This window comes from Nerophis ophidion, linkage group LG09 (genome assembly GCF_033978795.1).
Source record: "Nerophis ophidion isolate RoL-2023_Sa linkage group LG09, RoL_Noph_v1.0, whole genome shotgun sequence".
In the NCBI taxonomy this organism is placed as follows: Eukaryota; Metazoa; Chordata; class Actinopteri; order Syngnathiformes; family Syngnathidae; genus Nerophis; species Nerophis ophidion.
The window spans coordinates 5,136,858-5,161,439 of NC_084619.1; the positions used below are offsets into that span (position 1 = coordinate 5,136,858).

The window sequence follows — 24,582 nt, forward strand, 5'->3', positions numbered from 1 at the left end:
CACTTGGGGCAGGGTCTCCTCCCCAAACCGGAGATGGCACTCCACCCTTTTCTGGGTGGAGAACCATGGACTCGGACTTGGAGGTGCTGATTCTCATTCCGGTCGCTTCACAGTCGGCTGCGAACCGATCCAGTGAGAGCTGAAGATCCCGGCCAGATGAAGCCATCAGGACCACATCGTCTGCAAAAAGCAGAGACCTAAACCGGAACCCCTCAATGCCTTGACTGCGCCTAGAAATTCTGTCCACAAAAGTTATGAACAGAATCGGTAATTGTAAGTCTGTGTGGTATAAAACAAGTAAATCAACAAAATATTTGTTGAAATCCTGTTTTTTTTATTTTAAGGTTACAAGGTATATTGAAAATATTGAAGTTGATTCACGGTTATTGAAAAAACATTGCAATTTTCTGAAAAGGCTGCCTTGAATTTAGCCATTTTAGGTGGCAACAATCACAAAAAGTCAACAAAATCCTGGAGGGACTGTGCAATGCCACTGTTGGCAATACAATGTGTGCCTCCCGTACACCAGGAGGCGCTAATGGTCATTTGTTTAACTCCGGGGTCAGCAACCCACGGCTCTTGAGGGCATGTTCACCAATGTGTTACATCACCTTTTCTTTTAACAACACTCAAACGTTTGGGAACTGAGGAAACTAATTGTTGAAGCTTTGAAAGTGCAATTCTTTCCCATTCTTGTTTTATGTAGAGCTTCAGTCCTTCAACAGTCCGGGGTCTCCGCTGTCGTATTTTACGCTTCATAATGCACCACACATTTTCCATGGGAGACAGGTCTGGACTGCAGGCGGGCCAGGAAAGTACCCACACTCTTTTTTTTAACGAAGCCACGCTGTTTCAACACTTATCTTGCTGAAATAAGCAGGGGCGTCCATGATAACGTTGCTTGGATGACAACATATGTTGCTCCAAACCCTGTATGGACCATTCAGCATTAATGGTGCCTTCACAGATGTGTAAGTTACCCATGCCTTGGGCACTAATGCACCCCCATACCATCACAGATGCTGACTTTTGAACTTTGCGCCTATAACAGTCCGGATGGTTATTTTCCTCTTTGTTCCCTTAGGACACCACGTCCTCTGTTTCCAAATATAATTTGAAATGTGGACTCGTCAGACCATAGAACACTTTTCCACTTTGCATCAGTCCATCTTAGGTGATCTCAGGCCCAGCCAAGCCAGCAGCATTTCAGGATATTGTTGATAAATGGGTTTGGCTTTGCATAGCAGAGTTTTAACTTGCACTTACAGATGTAGTGACCAACTGTAGTTACTGACAGTGGTTTTATGAAGTTTTCCTGAGCCTGTGTGGTGATATCCTTTACACACTGATGTCGGGTTTTGATGCAGTACCGCCTGAGGGATCAAAAGTCCATAATATCATCGCTTACGTGCAGTGATTTCTCCAGATTCTCTGAACTTTTTGATGATTTTACAGACCGTAGATGGTAAAATCCCTAAATTCCTTGCAATAGCTCGTTGAGAAATGTTGTTCTAAAACTGTTCAACAATTTGCTTACAAATTGGTGACCCTAAGCCCATCCTTTTTTGTGGATTACTTAGCATTTCATGGAAGCTGCTTTTATACCCAATCATGGCACCCACCTGTTCCCAATTAGCCTGCACAACTGTGTGATGTTCCATATAAGTGTTTGATGAGCACTCAATTTTATCAGTATTTATAGCCACCTTGCCCAACTTGTTTTTCACGTGTTGCTGGCATCAAATTCTAAAGTTAATGATTATTTGCAAAAAAAAAAATGTTTATCAGTTTGAACATCAAATATGTTGTCTTTGTAGCATATTCAACTGAATATGGGTTGAAAATGATTTGCAAATCATTGTATTCTGTTTATATTTACATCTAACACAATTTCCCAACTCATACGGAAACGGGGGTGTATTTTAAGTGTCTTCTTAGAGAAAATTCTGACAATTACACATGTCGGTTTGCATTTTAACATACATTTTTAAAAAATAGACGTTTTTCAGCTTGTATTCTGTTGGAGAACTGGTTTTCATTACATAATAACCGACGTCCCACTGGGTGTGAGTTTTCCTTGCCCTTATGTGGGCCTACCGAGGATGTCGTAGTGGTTTGTGCAGCCCTTTGAGACACTAGTGATTTAGGGCTATATAAGTAAACATTGATTGATTGATTGATAATGCAGTTATCCTAATTTTAGTTTTAAAAGGAAAAACAGTCAGATTAAGGGGTTTAAATATCTTGTAGAAATCTAAATTTGAGCCAAATTATTTGAAAAATACTCATTTGTGGCATGAAAGACCGTTTCCATTCACAGCAATTATTTAATCAAGAATTTGATGTAAAAAAACAAACAAACTCCAAATGAGTGAATCACCTAATCGTTACACGGAAGTAGTAAGTTTCTCAACTACTTCCTGAATGTCAAGTTGCATACAGGGAAAATCCGCAGTCTTCTCTTGGCAGAAACAGTCTGATTCTGCAGCCTGCTCCTCTGACTACGCCGACTCGGTTTTAATCATAAAAAGTGAATGTGGGGATTTGTTTCTACTTTCACATCGAGAACAAAAAGAACAGGGCTCCTGGATTTAATGCAAAGCACTTAAACTTTACTTGAAAGGTAATATACATCTTGGGATAACAGATAAAGATACACTATGCGCAATTGTATTTTTTCTCCACAGTAAGTATTATCTGTAACTTGCATCAATAGGAGTGTGTTATTATCTACAGGTTGTTAGGAAGAGAACAGTGAAAAGAATACATCGTTCTGTCAGTATCTTTACTGTACGGTACACTGTAAAAAAGAAAAAAAAATGTCATCAATATGTAGTAGTCCACATTTTTAACCTTAACAAAAGAGGGGAGGGAAAAGACCCATTTCTTTTTACCATTGTCTTTTTTACCAAGTATTTCAACTGCAAAGCATACACTATAAATAAATGTAAGGGGGACAAACGTCAAAAAGTACAAGCAATAATCCACAATTCCAGCATGGCTGAAAGAATAAGTGGCCTTAAATTTAATACCCTGACTGACTTGGATGTGGCCACAGCTTTTAGAAGTTCCTAAAAATACTGTAGATTCTTTAAGCTGGCATGTCTGAAAGATGGGCACTTTTTTTATTTGAACACTACTTCAGAGGATTAATCAAGTTAAAACTGCCCTTCAATTTTTTTGCATACAATTTTGACAGTGTGAGAAAACACCCTCCAGGGTAGCAAGATTGTTGTTTTTTCCACCAGCTGCAAACCAAACAGAACAAGTAGTCAGCTATTCTAGGGTAGGACTCTGCTGTTAATCTCTTCAACGTTAAAAGGCAATTGTGTTCTCTCGCTCATTCATATGGGACGGCCAAAAATACTTGATTTGGAGCCATCGCGGTTTAAACCGACCTTGTTTGCGGCTAAAAAAAAAAGTGTACATTACTACAGTAATTGACAACTGAAAATGTTATATGTGATGATGTGGGCTTGCAACTGTTTTAAAATCTACAGCCAGTTGAAATAATTTGAGTGTTTCAAACTGAGTACATGTTCTTGGTAGTGGAGCCGCTCTTGCTGGACGTGTCGTCGTGTGACTGGTAACCCAGCATGGCTTTGATGGGGATCTTCAGAAGGTCCTTATATTGTTGCCTGTGGGAGAAACAAAAGCAGTGTAAAAGAAAGTTGGTGGCGCCATCTAGCGGTCACTTTATTTCTATAATTGTTCCGTGTAAAAGGGTTCAAGAAAGGACAACGGCGCACCCTATCGTCATGATGGCGTCCCTGTTTTGACAGTTACTCGTCCAGATGGATATTTTGTCCCCTTTGGGTCTAACGTTGACCACGGCGCCACACACATCCTCGCTTGCCTCATCAAACGACTCGCCGACTAAACACAGGAGCTGCAAAACCCAGAAGACACTTACAAACCCCGTTTCCAAATGAGTTGGAATATTGTGTTAGATGTAAATATAAACAGAATACAATGATTTGCAAATCATTTTCAACCCATATTCAGTTGAATATGCTACAAAGACAACATATTTCATGTTCAAACTGATAGTTTTTTTGTTGTTGCAAATAATCATTTCCTTTAGAATTTGATGCCAGCAACACATGAAAAAGAAGTTGTGAAATGGGGCAATAAATACTGATAAAGTTGAGAAATACTCATCAAACACTTATTTTAAACATCCCACAGGTGTGCAGGCTAATTGGGAACAGGTGGGTGCCATGATTGGGTATAAAAGCAGCTTCCATTGAAATGCTAAGTAATTCACAAACAAGGATGGGGCGAGGGTCACCAATTTGTAAGCAAATTGTCGAACAGTTTTAGAACAACATTTCTCAACGAGCTATTGCAAGGAATTTAGGGATTTTACCATCCACGGTCCATAAAATCATCAAAAAGTTCAGAGAATCTGGAGAAATCACTGCACGTAAGCGATGATATTATGGACCTTTGATCCCTCAGGCGGTACTGCATCAAAAACCGACATCAGTGTGTAAGGATATCACCACATGGGCTCAGGAACACTTTATAAAACCACTGTCAGTAACTACAGTTGGTTGCTACATCTGTAAGTGCAAGTTAAAACTCTGCTATGCAAAGCAAAACCCATTTATCAACAACACCAAGGCTTGTCTGGGCCCGCGATCATCTAAGATGGACTGATGCAAAGTGGAAAAGTTAAAGTACCAATGCGTGTCACACGCACGCACGCACGCACGCACACACGCACACACGCACACACGCACACACACACTAGGTGTGGCAAAATTATTGTCTGCATTTGACCTATCACCCTTGATCACCCCCTGGGACGTGAGGGGAGCAGTGGGCAGCAGCGGTGCCGCGCTCGGGAATCATTTTTGGTGATTTAACCCCCAATTCCGACCCTTAATGCTGAGTGCCAAGCAGGGATGTAATGGGTCCCATTTTATAGTCTTTGGTATGACTCAGCCGGGATTTGAACTCACGACCCACCGATCTCAGGGCGGACACTCTAACCCACTAGGCCACTGAGTAGGTTGAAAAAAGTGGTCTGACGAGTCCACATTTCAAATTATATTTGGAAACTGTGGACGTGGTGTCCTCAGGAACAAAGAGGAAAATAACCACCCGTATTGTTATAGGCGCAAAGTTCAAAAGCCAGCATTTGTGATGGTATGGGGGTGTATTAGTGCCCAAGGCATGGGTAACTTACACATCTGTGAAGGCACCATTAATGCTGAAAGGTCCATACAGGGTTTGGAGCAACATATGTTGTCATCCAAGCAACGTTATCATGGACGCCCCTGCTTATTTCAGCAAGACAATGCCAAGCCACGTGTTACAACAGCGTGGTTTCGTAGTAAAAGAGTGTGGGTACTTTCCTGGCCCGCCTGCAGTCCAGACCTGTCTCCCATCGAAAATGTGTGGTGCATTATGAAGCGTAAAATACGACATTGGAGACCCCGGACTGTTGAACCATTAAAGCTGTACATAAAACAAGAATTAAAAAGAATTTCACTTTCAAAGCTTCAACAATTAGTTTAATCAGTTCCCAAAACGTTTATTGGGTGTATTTTTAAAGAAAAGGTGATTTAACACAGTAGTGATAATGCCCTTTCCCAAATACTTTGGCACGAGTTGCAGCCAAGTTAATTATTATTTGCAAAAAAAAAATAAAGTTTATGAGTTTGAACATCAAATATCTTGTCTTTGTAGTGCATTCAACTGAATATGGGTTGAAAAGGATTTGCAAATCATTGTATTCCGTTTATATTTACATCTAACACAGTTTCCCAACTCATGGAAACGGGGTTTGTACTTACACAATACTAGACAAACATCAGATAAAGCTTCGCTATCCCCGAACTCACCGTTTCCATCCAATAGCGGTCAAGGTCATTGTGCCTCTGCTGTTTGTTGAGGGTCATCAGCCACCGACCCCCCAATTTATTCCTGTCGTCCTCCCACATGGGTTTGATTCCATCCTGGAGCATGATACATTATGAACTGGTTCAGTAAGTTTGACAGGACGACAGTGCATAATAGAAGCTGATGTGAGAGAATAAACAAGAAAAAATTACCTTAAATAAGCAATAATCACAGCCATAACCAAGTTTGCTGGGCTGTTGTATGTGGTTGTATAATCTGGAAGACAAAAACAGAACATTTGCCTTGGATGACAGTCTGGACCTTCCAACACTGGTGAAGTTTATTTATTTTTTACTTGTATATGCAAAGACAACTTGCATTTTCTGTTATCCAAATACAAGTTACATTTGCTGTGCATTTAATACAAATGGCATTTCCCCCCTCAAACTAAGAGTTCATAACAAAGACTGATGCCTTAAATGATAAATGGGTTGTACTTGTATAGCGCTTTTCTACCTTCAAGGTACTCAAAGCGCTTTGACATTACTTCCACATTTACCCATTCACACACACATTCACACACTGATGGAGGGAGCTGCCATGCAAGGCGCCAACCAGCACCCATCAGGAGCAAGGGTGAAGTGTCTTGCTCAGGACACAACGGACGTGACGAGGTTGGTACTAGGTGGGAATTGAACCAGGGACGCTCGGGTTGCGCACGGCCACTCTCCCCACTGCGCCACGCCGTCCCCTTTAAAAGGGGCGGCTTAAAATTAAGCATGCAATGCAAGGGGAAATGCGCTTACTCAGGGGAATTTTGCCTATCATTCACAATCTCTATGTAAAAAAAAACACTGGTTTTTCTTTACTTTTTGCATTCTAACTTAATATTACACCAAGTATGAGGTGGCTAACAATGAAGATAATGGGAGTCATGTAGCCCTTTAAGAAAATACATCTAAAAACCGGCAAAAACACTCCATTTACAGGTCTATTGACATACTTGGCCGGTGAGCTGCAGATTTGCCTCGGAGTTGGTCAAAATTAGTTCTTTTAATAATTTCTACATATAATAAATCATGCCTTTGACTTGTATAGAATGTTGTGGCCATAATTGAGAAGTTGGTCAAATTTGACATGCAACTTAGACATGTAGATGATGAGAAAGACAAGAAAACACTTGTTTGCATCATTTTTTTCCATTTATAAGCGTGAGTATTATGATTAATTCTTCATATAGAACGGGAAAATATGAACGTCCCATCAGTCAGCACCCCAGCGAGAGCAGACACTGTACAGTAAGTAATTGTTTTATTACATTTTTAGTTTGTATATTAGCATTTACCAATAGTGCTACTTGCTGGATCTGCTCATCACTCAGCTTCTAAAACTTGTAGATCATCCACCGGTTATTGTTTATGTTATGAATGTGCCTGTTACTGCATTACGTATAACGTATTACATTGACGTTTATTGGAAGATTTTAACCCACTTTATAGGTGGAATAGACAAAATTCTATTAGCTCCATTTTTGTCTGAGTTTTGCTAGCGTTTGTTTACGAGTTAGACGACAAAAACAAAATTTTGTGTGCTTGTCTCTCATAAGGATTGTGAATGATAGGCAACCCCCCATCCCCCCCAAAATACAGTTTCCCTTTAAGGTTGTCCATCCATCTATCCTTTTTCTACCACTCGTCCCTTTCGGAGTCACAGGGGAGCTGGAGCCTATCTTAGCTGCGTTTGGACGGAAGGCGGTGTACACCCTGGACAAGTCGCCAACATTCACACTCAAATCCACACCCTAGGGCCAAATTAGTGTTGTCAATCATCCAAAATAGTGTTGCCAATCATCCTAACCATAAGGACAAAATACAAAATGGACATTAGGTGAAGTAAGTGGACTCACATTGAAAGCAGTAAGACCCTAATGGTTTCAACTGGAGTGTCCCAGTGTGACTAAGTATTTTGCTGTCATGCCAACTGGAGATGAAGCGACATTTAGCATTGGGAGTAAGTAGGGCTGCACGAACGTAAAGGAGTTGTATAGCACCTTTTTTTTTAAGGAACTCAAAGCGCTTTGACACTATTTCCACATTCACAAACACACACTCACACTGATGGCGGGAGCTGCCATACACGGCGCTAACCAGGACCCATCAGGAGCAAGAGTGAAGTGTCTTGCTCAAACACAATGGACGTGACTAGGATGGTAGAAGTTGGGGATTGAACTAGTAACTCTCAGATTGCCATCCCTCACGATAAATTGACATCAGGGTTTTAATTAGTACGATCAAATATCCGCAAGAAACGGAGGGTTTTTTTCTATCCCCGTCACCACATTTGAGTGACAAACATGTTTGCCACTCAGAATAAAGCCTTGCGTCCTCTGCCTCCAAGTGTTTAAAGAAATATCAAGTTTGAGTGCTCTGTAGTGGAGTCAGTCAGTACACTAATAACACCACTTGCTCCAAAAGAAAAAAATTTTAATAATACCCGGGCCAATATTTAACAAGTCAAACAATAAATGAAAATGAAGTGAAAGTACTTTGCCTGCAACAATAAATTGTTATGTTCATGTGTGTTTTTCGTCCAAGTCTCCCGCATCAAATAGGGTAAAAAAGGTCTCACTCTCTGCATCGCACTCAGCACCTGAGCGCATTTAACAGTAGAATTAACAGTGAGATTTATTTTCAGTCATTCACAATCTTTGCCTCAGTTGGAGAAGGGCAAGACTTCTCGCTTGCATACACGGGAAGAGCATACAGAGAGTAGAGCTGCACGATTAATTGAATTAATCGTGCAGCTCTAACATTGAATTAATGCAATAGATAACCGCGAGGGGTGGAGTTTTTTCCCCTCCACAGTCACCGTCATATAAGTGACAAACATGTTCGCCAACCATAATTGTTGAGCCTCGCGTGAGCCCTCTTTTCATTCATTCACAACCTTTGGCTTCGTAGAAGGACCGCTAGCTTACACACACAGGATTTACAGGTATCGCCTCACAATCGCGACCTATTAGTAAGATGTTCAGTAAAGTAACAAAAATTACGACAAATAAAATATAATTACAAAGCCAAATGTCCCGTTGTAGTAATACTTCAGCTTCAACTTGCATGGGCAATATGAGCCTATCAACATGAATAAACAAGCGAAAATTCCGTAATCACGTGAGGGTAAAAAGACAACAGGATGTAAGTTTTTCAGTTCAATATTTAAGTAACAAGTTTGATGAGTCTGTTTTATTTTTTTGGTTTATTTATTTAGGATAACTAAAAGTTAGTTACCTTCCAATTACAGTACAATGATAAACCATTCTTCAGTAGTGAGGAATAGAAGTTTATAACCTTTTAAATAGTTATTTGTGTTACTATTATGATTACTGTAGTAAATGAATGGATGGACATTATAAAAATTGTATAGTTTTTATCGGTTATTTCGACAGTTTCGGGGCATGATGTAGATTAAAGCTGTGAGTCTGTCTGCATAAAGCCAAAATTAAAAGTTAATTTTTGCATGTAGTTCTAATGTAGTGTTACTTTGAGACAATATGTTGATTGACAGTTTAAAAGTATTCTTTTACTCCTTATTTTCACAGTTGTATGCATTTTTAAATATTTTTATGTATAAAATATAAACATTGGCAATTTTGGAGTGCAAAATCGCAATACATTTTTTTCTCAAAATTGTGCAGCCCTAACAGAAAGCCACTGTCACTTTTTGCCACTTTTATTCCCTTAAAGAAAAAAGTTCATTAAATCATAAACACAGTAATTCAGTGTTTTAAATTATAAACAGTGGTGAACCCTTTAACAATACTATGACAACTCTCGTTAAATCATTACTTAAAATGTTGCCAACACTTAATAGATACAAAATATAAACACCTATTTTTGATAAAATATTTCATTAACTGAACTCAAAAGTTAAATTTTTCTATGTACACAAAAGGCCTATTTCTCTCCAAATATTGACATAACTGTTTAAATCTTTATCACGAGGAGCCAAAATTAGTCCAATTACTCCAATAGTTTGTCTCTAAATAAGCATTCCAATACCCTTGGAAACACCTTAATCCGATTGTGTTGGGTTTTTGAAAAGTCTGACAAACACCTGGCTAATGTGATTGAAAATCAAATATCTCAAGGGGCTGTGTGCGCCGGAGGGACGCTTCTTGTTGCTCATGCACCAGTCTCAACACATGGGATACAACCCGAAAGCAAATACCATTCAATAAAAACAGCAACAATTGTAAGGAAGAAGAGACGGTTTATTTGCTTCACAAATTAAAAGAACAACATTTTGTTTGGATATGTTTCTTTTACTTTTTATTCATAGCTGTATGTAGAAGTGTCTGGTTGTATCTGCTGCTTTAACGTCTTTAATGTCCTCTGTGTTCTTTGATGTTTGATGTTTCCCTCTTACACACATGGAAGAGGGATGTGTACCATGGCTATGAGGTTTTTTTTTTCCCTTGGCCTCAGTCTGCACCTCCTCTCCAGGGCCCAGGCTAAGACCGATTTTTTAATTTTATTTTAATCTTCTTTTTTTTTTTTTTTTCTCCCATTCCCCTACCCCCCCTCTTTGTTTACCTTTATCTCATCTTTTTTGTAAGGGGCGCTGGAAGCCGGCAGACCCGTCAGCGATCCTGTTCTGTCTCCCTGTAATGTTTGTCTAAACTTGAATGGGATTGTGCTGAAAATTTTAATTTTCCTGAAACTCTCCTGACGGAATAAATAAAGTACTATCTAATCTATCTAAACTATCTAATCTAATTTTGAAGCGTATTTATATGAGGAAAAAAAAGAAGCATTTAAGAAATCCGCCTCACGAACGAAATACGAAAGAGAATGAAGTACATACTATATATTACAAGGCCAGTAAAATACACAAACCTCTTCACGCTGCATTTTTGGACTTCAAACTGATTAACAATAACTTTGTATTCGACACAACTGGCAAGACAGTCCAGAGCAATAGCGACCATCAGTGGGGGACGAACAGTCTTTTCCTTCGGACTTAAAACTCCTTCCATCAATCCACAGAGCCTTTACTGCCTTATGAACTACGTGACATTCAAAAGTTATGTTTCCAAGATTCTACGTCAAAAAATTCCTTCAAAAAAACTACAGCCAGTCTTTCTTTTCTGCATCCGCTTCGATACATTCTTGGTATTAGCGTCATGTTTATATTGCAGTCCGAGATCATTTCTTGATGCTGTCTGCTATTTAACATCAGCATAGCCATTAGAGACTTAATATTTCTAATTGGTGTCAATATTACAGCAGACATCACAACAGTGCAAGGCTGCTAACTATGTGACGTCATAGATCAACCGGAAAAGCAATATTTATCCGCGCTAAAAGGAAATAAGCGTACAGGAGGCACACAGAGAGAGCCCATAGACCCTTGGACTTCACATGTGCGTGTGAATATAAAAAAACTGAACTATTTGAGTGCAAGAAAAGGTAGTGACTAAGCCCTTTTCTTTTCACAAGTGCAGCATATTAAAGTGCTGATTAAGCAGCATGATAAGGGTGGGGTCACTATCATCATCACAATTTTTTGTCATGTACTGTGTTCACATATACAGATAATCCCAAACACGCTCAACAGGCTTGGGACATATCCAGAGTAAGCTTCCCATGCAAGAACTGAGATGTTTTCATCTTTCAGGAATTGTGTACAGATCCGTGCAACATGGGGCTATGCATTAGTCATGCTTCAACATGAGGTGATGGTCGATAAATAGCAAAACAATGGGCCTTACGATCGGATCACGGTATTTCTGTACATTTAAAATGCCATCAATAAAATCCCCTGTGTATGTTGTCCACAACATACACAGATGCATCTTTACAATAACCCCATCACATGAGTCATTCCATCCACAATGCTGACATTAGCGGACCACTCACGCACACAATGGTATACATGCTGTCAGCCATCTACACTATGGTCAAAACCAAGATTCATCACTAAAGAGAACGCCTCTCCAAAGTGTCAGGCGCCATCGACTGGAAGCAATTGGCCACTCAAGTCGGTTACAACGATGTACTGCAGACAGGTCAAGACCCTGATAAGACAAGCATGCAGATGAGCTTCCTTGAGATGCTTTCTTACAGTTTTTGCATAAATGATTAAGTTGTGCAAAGCAACTGTAGCAGCAGGTGACAGAGTCGCTGGTCTCAGACCATCCTGGAGGGGAATAAGCTGGATATGGAGGCTAGGGCGAGGCTGGTGTGGTTACACGTGGTGTGTGATTGTAAGGCCAGTTGGATATAGCGCCAAATTCTTTGATATTTCTTTTGAGACGGCTTGTATTTGAGAAATTGACATTAACCGGGAACAGCTCTGGTGTACATTCCTGCAGTCAGTATGCTAATCGCACAGTGGCATTGTGCTATGTAATAGAACATAAGATTTTGGCGTGGTCTTTAACAATCACCTATACAATAATCATGCGGTCTAATCAGCATTTTGATATGCTGCACATATCGAGGCCAATGAAATGTGCTCACTAACACATATTGAGACAGATGTGTCAATATTTGTGAGAGAAAATGCCTTCTGCGCACATAGAACAAGTCTTAAAGCTTTAAGTTCATCACATGAAAAATGGGAGCAAAAATAAGGGTTTCATTTATATTTTTGGGACACTGGAAAAGAGCAACTCAACTCATTTTTATGAAAACAATTGTTTCAGAACAAGAATAAATCAGGTCAACCATATTCCAAAAACAGACTGTGGTCAACCTTGATTGTTCCACGTTACTATAATTTATGCGCCCAGAAACACATTTAGAAATATTACAGTATTATAATTAATTATTTTCAAAAAGTGGTGGAAAATGTGATACTGTTTTTCCAGTTCATGTTGCTATTGTGTGACACAGTGGTTCTCAACCTTTTTTCAGTGATGTAGCCCATGTGAACATTTTTTTATTTCAAGTACCCTCTAATCAGAGCAAATAATTTTTGGTTGACAAAAAAAGAGATAAAGAAGTAAAATACAGCACTATGTCATCAGTTTCGGATTTATTAAATTGTATCACAGTGCAAAATATTTCTCATTAGTAGTGGTCTTTTTTTAACTATTTGGAAAAATATATATAAAAATAACTAAAAACTTGTTGAAAAATAAACAAGTGATTCAATTATAAATGAAGATTTCTACACATAGATGTAATCATCAACTTAAGTGCCCTCTTTGGGGATTGCAATATAGATCGATCTGGATTCATAAACTTAATTCTAAACATTTCTTCACAAAAAATAAATCTTTAACATCAATATTTATGGAACATGTCCACAAAAAATCTAGCTGTCAACAATGAATACTGCATTGTTGCATTTCTTTTCACAGTTTATGAACTTACATTCATATTTTGTTGAAGTATTATTCAATAAATATATTTATAAAGGATTTTTGAACTGTTGGTATTTTTAGAATATTTTTTTTTAATCTCACGTACCCCTTGGCATACCTTCAAGAACCCCCATTTGAGAACCACTGGTGTGACAAGCTGACAAAGAGTGAAAGACAACTCAATTGACACTTATGTGACTCATTCCAACTAATAGGGTGACAAACCCATACAGGGGCAGATGCACTTTCATACGCCAGTGAGGACTATTAATAAAATGACAAAGAATACTTACGCCCAGAAATCTTCCACTGTGTCAAATTTGAAAATGAGACGCAAGTTCTCTGTCCAGGTTTTGCTCTTGTCATTTTTGTAATACCACAGGGCCCATCTGAGAAAGAAAAACAAACCAGTCAGCTTTTGCAGGGTCGCAAGAAACAACTTTTAGATGAATGAAAATTCACATTTATTGACAAAACAATGTCTCGGAACAAAGGGTACAATAATTCACTATTTGGCAGGCTGCCGCTGCCCCCCTGGGCAAAATTGCTTAGTAGGGCTATAGCACAAGAAAACAATGCTCGCAACATGCATTGAATTCGAGGGAAGAGAGAAAAGTGCAGCACCAATGGCAGCCTTTGTTTACAACAGTTGACATTATTCTTCCATCTGTTTGTGGAGAGGCGGGGCCAGCAGGGGAGGGCTTGGGGCAATGTGAGGCCATCGGCTGAACTCCGTGCCCCCTAGCAATCCACCACCCACCCAGCCACCCACTGTCCCACACCTACAACCCATAAACACGGACCGGAATACGCAAAGTGTAATGGAACAGTACCCTCATTTAACTTGCTATTATATTTACATTTGTCAGTTCATCAACAGATGTTTTCCTATACGGATTCCAAAAGAATGAGTAGTGTCAAGAATGTGAACGGTAAATCACATTCAAGGCAGTTAAACTCTGTTATCAGATAGCTGCTATCTAAACTTCAAATATAAATACACTCCCATTATTTCTTATGGGTTGTTTGCTGTTGCTTCAAACTGCAAACAAATTGAAGGTTAACCAGTATCCATTGAGTTTGTTGAACCTTAATTGTCCCACTATATTTTGTGCTTGTATTGACATTTACTTAGTTCCTATACTACACACTTTGTTTACTGCTTAATTATCTCTCAATCCTTTTCAACCAGAGAAAAAAAGCTTCTCAGATCAAACCCACACAAAACATTTATCAATACAGAAAAGACTAATGGTGGGACCACCACTGCAATGTTTAAATAACATCTGTACCATTACGCACAAGTCATCTCATTGCACCGCCCTTTTACATTTTACCAAGACTTCAGTTGCTCCCTTGGCCTTAGTCTTAATTTTGAAACCATGGCATTGACTCTAAATCCGCAGACGGGGACAACCTGGCCAACTGGACAAGCAGAATGGTCCAGAAGTGACCTACCAAGAGAACTGCTTAGCAAAACAAACAATATTATTGAACAGCTCGCCAACACTGCAGAAATAACACGGCAGGACCATACAACAATATTTAGGGCACTATCATTGTCACTGTAATTTTAAAATGGATCCAGGGCATGTCATTAAGAGTCGATCCCATATGAATCATCACACACAAATTTGATGTCAAAATTATATTTTTCATTTTGGCTCCCCTAATGGAAATGTTTAGGATATGACCAGTGGTAGTGTTCACAAGTTTTGGCTTACTGTTGCATTTCAATAGTTAGGTTCCAATGCATGTAAAGTACCAATGCAACTTCTAACACACAGGACATTAGTTTTAAAGAGGTTTTTAACTGGTATCAGGAGAGCTGTAGACTAATTGATACTATGTAACTTTTATAGTATACATCTTTGTCACACTTATTTCAAAATATTCTCTTTAGCTCCCTCCCCGACGTGAACCAACTGTATCTGGTATGGCCAAACAAACACCTTAACAGTTACACAACCAAATCACAAAGCAGCTGTTTCATTCTCACTTGTTTTGCAAGGGGTGTTTGATATATTGTTCTGGGTTGTCGGGCAGTTGCGGTGGTGGTTGCGGCTCTTCAGTTTCGGGTGTTTTCTGTGCAGAGAAAAGATGAACACATTCGTTAACATAAATATGATCAAAAATGGACAGTGTATCATTCACTTTGTAAACTTACAATGAGACAATAGTAATACAATAAGCCATTAGTACCACAGTGGGGATACTTATATTTTACAGCAGCAGCAGCACACAAGGATAAAGTTAAAGTACCAATGATAGTCACACACACACTCGGTGTGGCGAAATTGTTCTCTGCATTTGACCCATCAACCTGGATCACCCCCTGGGAGGTGAGGGGAGCAGTGGGCAGCAGCGGTGACCGCGCCCGGGAATCATTCTTAGTGGTTTAACCCCTAATTCCAACCCTTGATGGTAAAAATAAAAATGGTAATTGGTTGTACTTATATAGTGCTTTTCTACCCCTTTTTAAGGAGCCCAAAGCGCTTTGACAGTATTTCCACATTCACACACTGATGGCGGGAGCTGCCATGCAAGGCGCTAACCAGGTCCCATTAGGAGCAAGGGTGAAGTGTCTTGCCCAAGGACACAACGGACGTGATTAGGATGGTAGAATGTGGGGATTGAACAATTAACCCTCAGATTGCTGGCACGGTGCAAAGTCTTTGGATTGACTAGGCCAGGGTTTGACCTCACAACCTAATGATGTCAGGGTGGACACTATAACCACTAAGCCACTGAGCAGGTTAGGCGGCACTGCCAATTTACACAAAGGACTCACACTTCACTGTTAGCATGACAACCAAACACGTTCTTCTTGATTTGCTTGACCCTTAGTGAGCATCAACGGTCAGGGCGTGTTGGCACAACAGAGGTGTGCTGGACATCAGCAGAAGCAATCACATTAATTTAATGACTTTTCTTTGGGCTCGTTATTACATGCATCACAGTCCTGTGGGGGGGAGCGAGCGTGCCATATGTTTGGATGTCTAGATTGGTATGATCTATTAGTTTTTTTTTAAATGAAGTGAATTATATTTATATAGCGCTTTTCTCTAGTGACTCAAAGCACTTTACATAGTGACACCCAATATCTAAGTTACATTTAAACCAGTGTGGGTGGCACTGGGAGCAGGTGGGTAAAGTGTCTTTCCCAAGGACACAACAGCAGTGACTAGGATGGCGGAAGCGGGAATCGAACCTCAACCGAGCTATACCGCCTCCATCCATCCTTGACCTCCCATAAACATCACATTTTTTTCTTCAGAACCCAACGACAAGTTTATGACAATTACGTTTGTCCAAAGAGGCCAATTAAAGGCCCAAGAGGTTTTTGCAGTTTCAGGGGACGGCGTGGCGCAGTTATAGGGTTCCTGGTTGGATCCCCACTTTCTACCAACCACGTCACGTCCGTTGTGTCCTTGAGCAAGACACTTCACCCTTGCTCCTGATGGTCAAGGTTAGGGCCTTGCATAGCAGCTCCCGCCATCGGTGTGTGAATGGGTGAATGTAGAAATAATGTCAAAGCACTTTGAGTACATTGCAGGTAGAAAAGCGCTATACAAGTATAACCCATATACAGTTTGCCCAGTAGCGCAAAAACCAGTAGTTAACAATATTGAACTTTGAACAATTACACAAAAAAATATAATTACTTAATTCAGGGTTTTAATTAATTTTAATCAATTATTTTCTGTTATATCGCCCAGGAAGAAAAAAACAGTATTTCACGCCCCCTATGACTAATGACTCTAGTTTTCCCAGCTTCTCACGAGCAGTCTGAGACTGTCTTTTTTAGACCACCAGTCCTGCCCACATTAGCAATACCAGGCAGGTAGTTGACCATCAAATGATAACATGGTGGGAGCAGTCTCATGGCCACCAGAGTACTATTCCAGTCATGTAACTAGGGCTGGGCGATATATCGCGGGTTTGTCTCTGTTCGATATTGAAAATGACTAGATCGTGATATTCGAGTATACGTTCTCACGCAGTTGCTTTTAGCTGCGGGCATTACACTACAGGCTCTCCTCGCTCTTTCCTGTCTCTCCTTCTCACAGACAGAAAGCGCACCTTCTACATACGCATACGCATTTGTGGAGAAGAATGGTAGCAGCACGGGTAACGTTTGCTGTGATGCTAGCAGAGCCGTGCGAGTGGTAATACGAGAGAAAGAAGGTGCGACTGAAGGAAGAAGTAATTCCGAAGAAAAACAGCAGGGGATCCATCGTCTGGCGGTGGTTTGGCTTCAAGTGGGAATATGTTGAACAGACATCCGTAACAAGTCAAGCATGCGGCACAAGCGTTGCTACCAAAAGTAGCATTACTGCTAATATGTAGCATCATTTGAAATGGCACCTGCTAGAGAATGGACAGTGTTTACTTCGCATGTCAACATCTCCGTTCTGGGCCACACGCCCACACCATCAAAATGCAGAGGCAAACATTTCCACATCAACACCGTGTGGAAAAAAATAGAATTTAATAACGTCCGCAGTAAACTACCACATAGTGAAGGACAAACACTATTTAATTTCCTATTATGCAGCTGATTTTTAATTGACACTTAAAATGTCTCTGACAATCTTGCACTTTCTGTTTTGGAAATGACAAGAACGTTTGTGCCACTGCTTAATAACGGCTTAATAAATACAGTTTTGGTTAATTCACTTAGTTGTGATTTCCTTCTCTGCATGAAAGTTTAAAAGTAGCATATATTAATGCAGTATGAAGAAGAATGTTTTAATGTAGACACATACAATCATCATACTGCTGTGATTATATGTATCAAGTGTTAATTCAAGTCAAAGGCAAAATATCGAGATATATATCGTGTATCACCATATGGCCTAAAAATATCGAGATAATAAAAAAAGGCCATATTGCCCAGCCCTACTTGTAACATCGCAAACTTGTTTACGTACGCAATACCAATGGGGTATATGGCTATTAAATGATACCCTTATGGGTATCATCTGATGGCTTCTGCCCTGAATGTGGACTTCGATAAAAATTGCTGCACTTTATGTACGTCTACACTTTAAATGAAGCTGCTTTTAATATTGTTGTGTATTTTCAATTTTTTTTTATTTTATTGTGGACATTAATCTAGTGCAGCCCTCTTTTTAATGTTACTGCACATTGTAATTCAAATAAACAAATACAAACAAAATATCCATCCATCCATTTTCTACCGCTTATTCCCTTTTGGGGTCGCGGGGGGCGCTGGCGCCTATCTCAGCTACAATCGGGCGGAAGGCAGGGTACATCCTGGACAAGTCGCCACCTCATCGCAGGGCCAACACAGATAGACAACATTCACACAACAAAATATAATTTGTCAAAAACATTGTGCGAACAGTGCATTGTATTGTTTCCTTAACATTAAAGACAAATGAAATATAGATTAACCTACAATAAATGTTAACTTTACTGACATTGTTTTTAGTCTACAACAGAAAACATTTACTGTGCATCAATTAAAATGTAATCCAAAAAGTTGAACCATTTGATACTCCATCCATCCATTTTCTACCGCTTATTCCCATTGGGGTTGCTGGTGCCTATCTCAGCTGCATACGGGCGGATGGCGGGTTCTGTACATTCGTGACTTAAAGGCCTACTGAAAGCCACTACTAGCGACCACGCAGTCTGGCAGTTTATATATCAATGATGAAATATTAACATTGCAACAATTTCCCGCGGGGTCCTGTTGCGGTATGATGACGCGTATGTTTGACGTCTCGGGTTCTAGCGGACATTTTTTTCCAGCCTGATCCAAGCTATAAGTAGTCTGCTTTAATCACATAATTCCACAGTATTCTGGACATCTGTGTTGCTGAATCTTTTGCAATTTGTTCAAGTAATAATGGAGACGTCAAAGTAGAAAGATGGAGGTGGGAAGCGGTGTATTGCGGCTGCCTTTAGCAACACAAACACAGCCGGTGTTTCCTTGTTTAAAATTCCCAAAGGTGAAGCTTTACTATGGAACAGAGCGGTCAAGCGAACATGGATCCCGACCACATGTATACCGGCAGGTTTCGGCGAAAAAATTGTGGTAATAAGTTACGAGCGGAGCTTGTGTCCTCCTGCAGCTGCTGCGGACTATTACCTCCTCCCACCGGAGACGCTGGCGGTCACCAAACCCCTCCGACTTTCAGGTACCATATAATCTCACTAAAACATTAGTAACACAATAAGCAGATAAGGGATTTTCCAGAATTATCCAAGTAAATGTGTCTAAAAACATCTGAATCGCTCCAACTGTCCTTGCCTTTTTTTCATTTTTTTAAAACTTTTTTCTAGTCCTTCACTCTCATTATCCTCATCCACGAATCTTTCATCCTCGGTCAAATTAATGGGGAAATTGTCGTTTTCTCAGTCCGAATAGCACTTTTTGTTGGAGGCTCCCATTAAAAACAATGTGAATATGTGAGGAGCCGTCACACGTGTGACGTCATCGTCTGCTACTTCCGGTACAGGCAAGGCTTTTTTATTAGCGACCAAAAGTTGCGAACTTTATCGTGGATGTTCTCTACTAAATCCTTTCAGCAAAAATATGGCAATATTGCGAAATGATCAAGTATGACACACAGAATGGACCTGCTATCCCCGTTTAAATAAGAAAATCTAATTTCATTAGGCCTTTAAAGGCCTACTGAAAGCCACTACTACCCACCACGCAGTCTGATAGTTTACATATCAATGATGAAATATTAACATTGCAACACATGCTAATACAGCCTTTTTAGTTTACTAAATAACAATTTTAAATTTCCCGGGAGTTTAGTCTTCAAAACGTCGTGTAATGATGACGTGTACGCAAGATGTCACAGGTTTTTAGGAAGTATGAGCGCTGCACACACACACACAGCTAAAAGTTGTCTGCTTTAACGGCATAATTATACAGTATTTTGGACATCTGTGTTGCTGAATCTTTTGCATTTTTTTCAATTAATATTGGAGAAGTCACAGTAGAAAGATGGAGTTGGGAAGCTTTAGCCTTTAGACACACAAACACACGGTGATTCCTTGTTTAAAATTCCTGGAGGTGAAACTTTCCTATGGATCAGAGCGTGGTCAAGCCAACATTGATCCCTACCAAATGTCAACCAGCAGGTTTCGGTTAGAAAATTGTGGTTAAAAAGTCAGTTCTTACCGGAGAAAAGCTGAGCTTGTGCCGTCCATAGCTGCCGTCAACACACCCGTGGAAGGTGGAGACACCCTTCCGACTATCAGGTACTATTTAACTCACTGAAACACTCGCAACACAATAGAAAGATAAGGGATTTCCCAGAATTATCCTAGTAAATGTGTCCAAAAACATCGGAATCCGTCCCAATGCAATCACGTTATTGTTTTTTTAACTTTTGTTTTTTCTAGTCCGTCGCTATCAATATCCTCAAACACAAATCTTTCATCCTCGCTCAAATTAATGGGGAAATTGTCGTTTTCTCGGTCCGTATAGCACTTTTTGTTGGAGGCTCCCATTAAAAACAATGTGAATATGTGAGGAGCCGTCACACGTGTGACGTCATCGTCTGCTACTTCCGGTACAGGCAAGGCTTTTTTATTAGCGACCAAAAGTTGCGAACTTTATCGTGGATGTTCTTTACTAAATCCTTTCAGCAAATATATGGCAATATCGCAAAATGATCAAGTATGACACATAGAATGGACCTGCTATCCCCGTTTAAATAAGAAAATCTCATTTCATTAGGCCTTTAAAGGCCTACTGAAAGCCACTACTACTCACCACACAGTCTGATAGTTTATATATCAATGATGAAATATTAACATTGCAACACATGCTAATACAGCCTTTTTAGTTTACTAAATTACAATTTTAAATTTCCCGGGAGTTTAGTCTTCAAAACGTTGTGTAATGATGACGTGTACGCAAGACGTCACAGGCTTTTAGGAAGTATGAGCGCTGCACACACACACACAGCTAAAAGTTGTCTGTTTTAACGGCATAATTATACAGTATTTTGGACATCTGTGTTGCTGAATCTTTTGCAATTTGTTCAATTAATATTGGAGAAGTCACAGTAGAAAGATGGAGTTGGGAAGCTTTAGCCACACAAACACACGGTGATTCCTTGTTTAAAATTCCTGGAGGTGAAACTTTCCTATGGATCAGAGCGTGGTCAAGCCAACATTGATCCCTACCAAAAGTCAACCAGCAGGTTTCGGTTAGAAAATTGTGGTTAAAAAGTCAGTTCTTACCGGAGAAAAGCTGAGCTTGTGCCGTCCATAGCTGCCGTCAACACACCCGTGGAAGGTGGAGACACCCTTCCGACTATCAGGTACTATTTAACTCACTGAAACACTCGCAACACAATAGAAAGATAAGGGATTTCCCAGAATTATCCTAGTAAATGTGTCTAAAAACATCGGAATCCGTCCCAATGCAATCACGTTATTGTTTTTTTAACTTTTGTTTTTTCTAGTCCGTCGCTATCAATATCCTCAAACACAAATCTTTCATCCTCACTCAAATTAATGGGGAAATTGTCGTTTTCTCGGTCTGAATAGCACTTTTTGTTGGAGGCTCCCATTAAAAACAATGCGAATATGTGAGGAGCCGTCACACGTGTGACGTCATCGTCTGCTAGTTCCGGTACAGGGAAGGCTTTTTTATTAGCGACCAAAAGTTGCGAACTTTATCGTGGATGTTCTCTACTAAATCCTTTCAGCAAATATATGGCAATATCGCAAAATGATCAAGTATGACACATAGAATGGACCTGCTATCCCCGTTTAAATAAGAAAATCTCATTTCATAAGGCCTTTAAAGGCCTACTGAAAGCCACTACTACCCACCATGCAGTTTGATAGTTTACATATCAATGATGAAATATTAACATTGCAACACATGCTAATACAGCCTTTTTAGTTTACTAAATTACAATTTTAAATTTCCCGGGAGTTTCGTCTTCAAAACGTTGTGTATAGATGACGTGTACGCAAGACGTCACAGGTTTTTAGGAAGTATGAGCGCTGCACACACACACAGCTAAAAGTTGTCTGCCTTAACGGCATAATTATACAGTATTTTGGACATCTGTGTTGCTGAATCTTTTGCAATTTGTTCAATTAATATTGGAGAAGTCACAGTAGAAAGATGGAGTTGGGAAGCTTTAGCCACACAAACACACGGTGATTCCTTGTTTAAAATTCCTGGAGGTGAAACTTTCCTATGGATCAGAGCGTGGTCAAGCCAACATTGATCCCTACCAAAAGTCAACCAGCAGGTTTCGGTTAGAAAATTGTGGTTAAAAAGTCAGTTCTTACCGGAGAAAAGCTGAGCTTGTGCCGTCCATAGCTGCCGTCAACACACCCGTGGAAGGTGGAGACACCCTTCCGACTATCAGGTACTATTTAACTCACTGAAACACTCGCAACACAATAGAAAGATAAGGGATTTCCCAGAATTATCCTAGTAAATGCGTCTAAAACCATCGGAATCCGTCCCAATGCAATCACTTTTTTTTCTTTCTAACCAGTCGCTATCAATATTCTCAAACTCAAATCTTTCATCCTCGCTCAAACTAATGGGGAAATTGTCGTTTTCACGGTTAAAAACAATGTGAATATGTGAGGAGCCATCACACGTGTGACGTCATCGTCTGCTACTTCCGGTACAGGCAAGGCTTTTTTATTGGCGACCAAAAGTTGCGAACTGTATCGTGGATGTTCTCTACTAAATCCTTTCAGCAAAAATATGTCGATATTGCGAAATGATCAAGTATGACACATAGAATGGACCTGCTATCCCCGTTTAAATAAGAAAATCTCATTTCATTAGGCCTTTAAAGGCCTACTGAAAGCCACTACTACCCACCACGCAGTCTGATAGTTTACATATCAATGATGAAATATTAACATTGCAACACATGCTAATACAGCCTTTTTAGTTTACTAAACTACAATTTTAAATTTCCCGGGAGTTTCGTCTTCAAAACGTTGTGTAATGATGACGTGTACGCAAGACGTCACAGGTTTTTAGGAAGTATGAGCGCTGCAAACACACACACAGCTATAAGTAGTCTGCTTTAACGGCATAATTATACAGTATTTTGGACATCTGTGTTGCTGAATCTTTTGCAATTTGTTCAATTAATATTGGAGAAGACACAGTAGAAAGATGGAGTTGGGAAGCTTTAGCAACATAAACACACGGTGATTCCTTGTTTAAAATTCCTGGAGGTGAAACTTTCCTATGGATCAGAGCGTGGTCAAGCCAACATTGATCCCTACCAAAGGTCAACCAGCAGGTTTCGGTTAGAAAATTGTGGTTAAAAAGTCAGTTCTTACCGGAGAGAAGCTGAGCTTGTGCCGTCCATAGCTGCCGTCAACACACCAGTGGAAGGTGGAGACACCCTTCCGACTATCAGGTACTATTTAACTCACTGAAACACTCGCAACACAATAGAAAGATAAGGGATTTCCCAGGATTATCCTAGTAAATGTGTCCAAAACCATCGGAATCCGTCCCAATGCAATCATGTTTTTGTTTTTTTAACTTTTGTTTTTTCTAGTCCTACGCTATCAATATCCTCAAACACAAATCTTTCATCCTTGCTCAAATTAATGGGGAAATTGTAGTTTTCTCAGTCCGAATAGCACTTTTTGTTGGAGGCTCCCATTAAAAACAATGTGAATATGTGAGGAGCCATCACACGTGTGACGTCATCGTCTGCTACTTCCGGTACAGGCAAGGCTTTTTTATTGGCGACCAAAAGTTGCGAACTGTATCGTGGATGTTCTCTACTAAATCCTTTCAGCAAAAATATGTCGATATTGCGAGATGATCAAGTATGACACATAGAATGGACCTGCTATCCCCGTTTAAATAAGAACATCTCATTACAGCAGGCCTTTAATTAGCATGAAGTGTTAGCCGCCTGTGCTAACTGTGGGCGCCTAACACACGTGTCACTCACTTAAATACCGACCAAGGACTAAGCTCACTTTAAACATTTACACACAGAAACGACCGAAGCCATTACGCACGAATTAACTCCATAATCACATTTATTTACTTTTTTGACGAGACGGTCATAAGAGGAGTTTGAATGAACGCCGTCCAGTCCAAAGCGAGCAGTGCGTGCTAAATGCTAACAGACGCTTTTGTGGAGCAAACTGCGACAATTCCCCGCGAATGCTCGATGGCGTTGTGATAACGTGTCACTTGGTGGCGAATGACTCGGATATAATGCGGCTGCGACGGCTTCTTTCAGCTGTAAATGGGGTGGATTTGGGCTTCTCTTACCGGTTCCGATGTCGCCATCTTGACAGCAGGACAGATCTGCCCGATGAGCGATCTGCGCATGCGTCACACCGGCCTC

At 40.1% G+C, this 24,582-nt stretch overlaps 1 protein-coding gene across 1 annotated transcript; it reads right to left on the reverse strand.

The window, feature by feature from the left end:
- Positions 1-2,590: 2,590 nt before the first annotated feature.
- On the reverse strand, positions 2,591-24,582 carry eif4e1c (eukaryotic translation initiation factor 4E family member 1c). Its single transcript, XM_061910124.1, has 7 exons — positions 24,507-24,582; positions 15,219-15,304; positions 13,513-13,608; positions 6,063-6,126; positions 5,853-5,966; positions 3,750-3,889; positions 2,591-3,638 (listed from the first exon to the last, which is right to left on the reverse strand). Exons 1-7 carry the CDS (start codon positions 24,564-24,566, stop codon positions 3,524-3,526), a joined length of 675 nt encoding a protein of 224 aa, XP_061766108.1. The 5' UTR covers positions 24,567-24,582; the 3' UTR covers positions 2,591-3,523.

Coding starts and splice junctions, on each gene's coding strand:
- eif4e1c (XM_061910124.1), bottom strand. CDS start 24,566: ATGCGCAGATCGCTCATCGGGCAGATCTGTCCTGCTGTCAAGATGGCG. Junction 6,127..13,512: donor ACAGTGGAAGATTTCTGGGC/GTAAGTATTCTT, acceptor TTTGTCTTCCAG/ATTATACAACCACATACAAC. Junction 5,967..6,062: donor GTGATTATTGCTTATTTAAG/GTAATTTTTTCT, acceptor ATCATGCTCCAG/GATGGAATCAAACCCATGTG.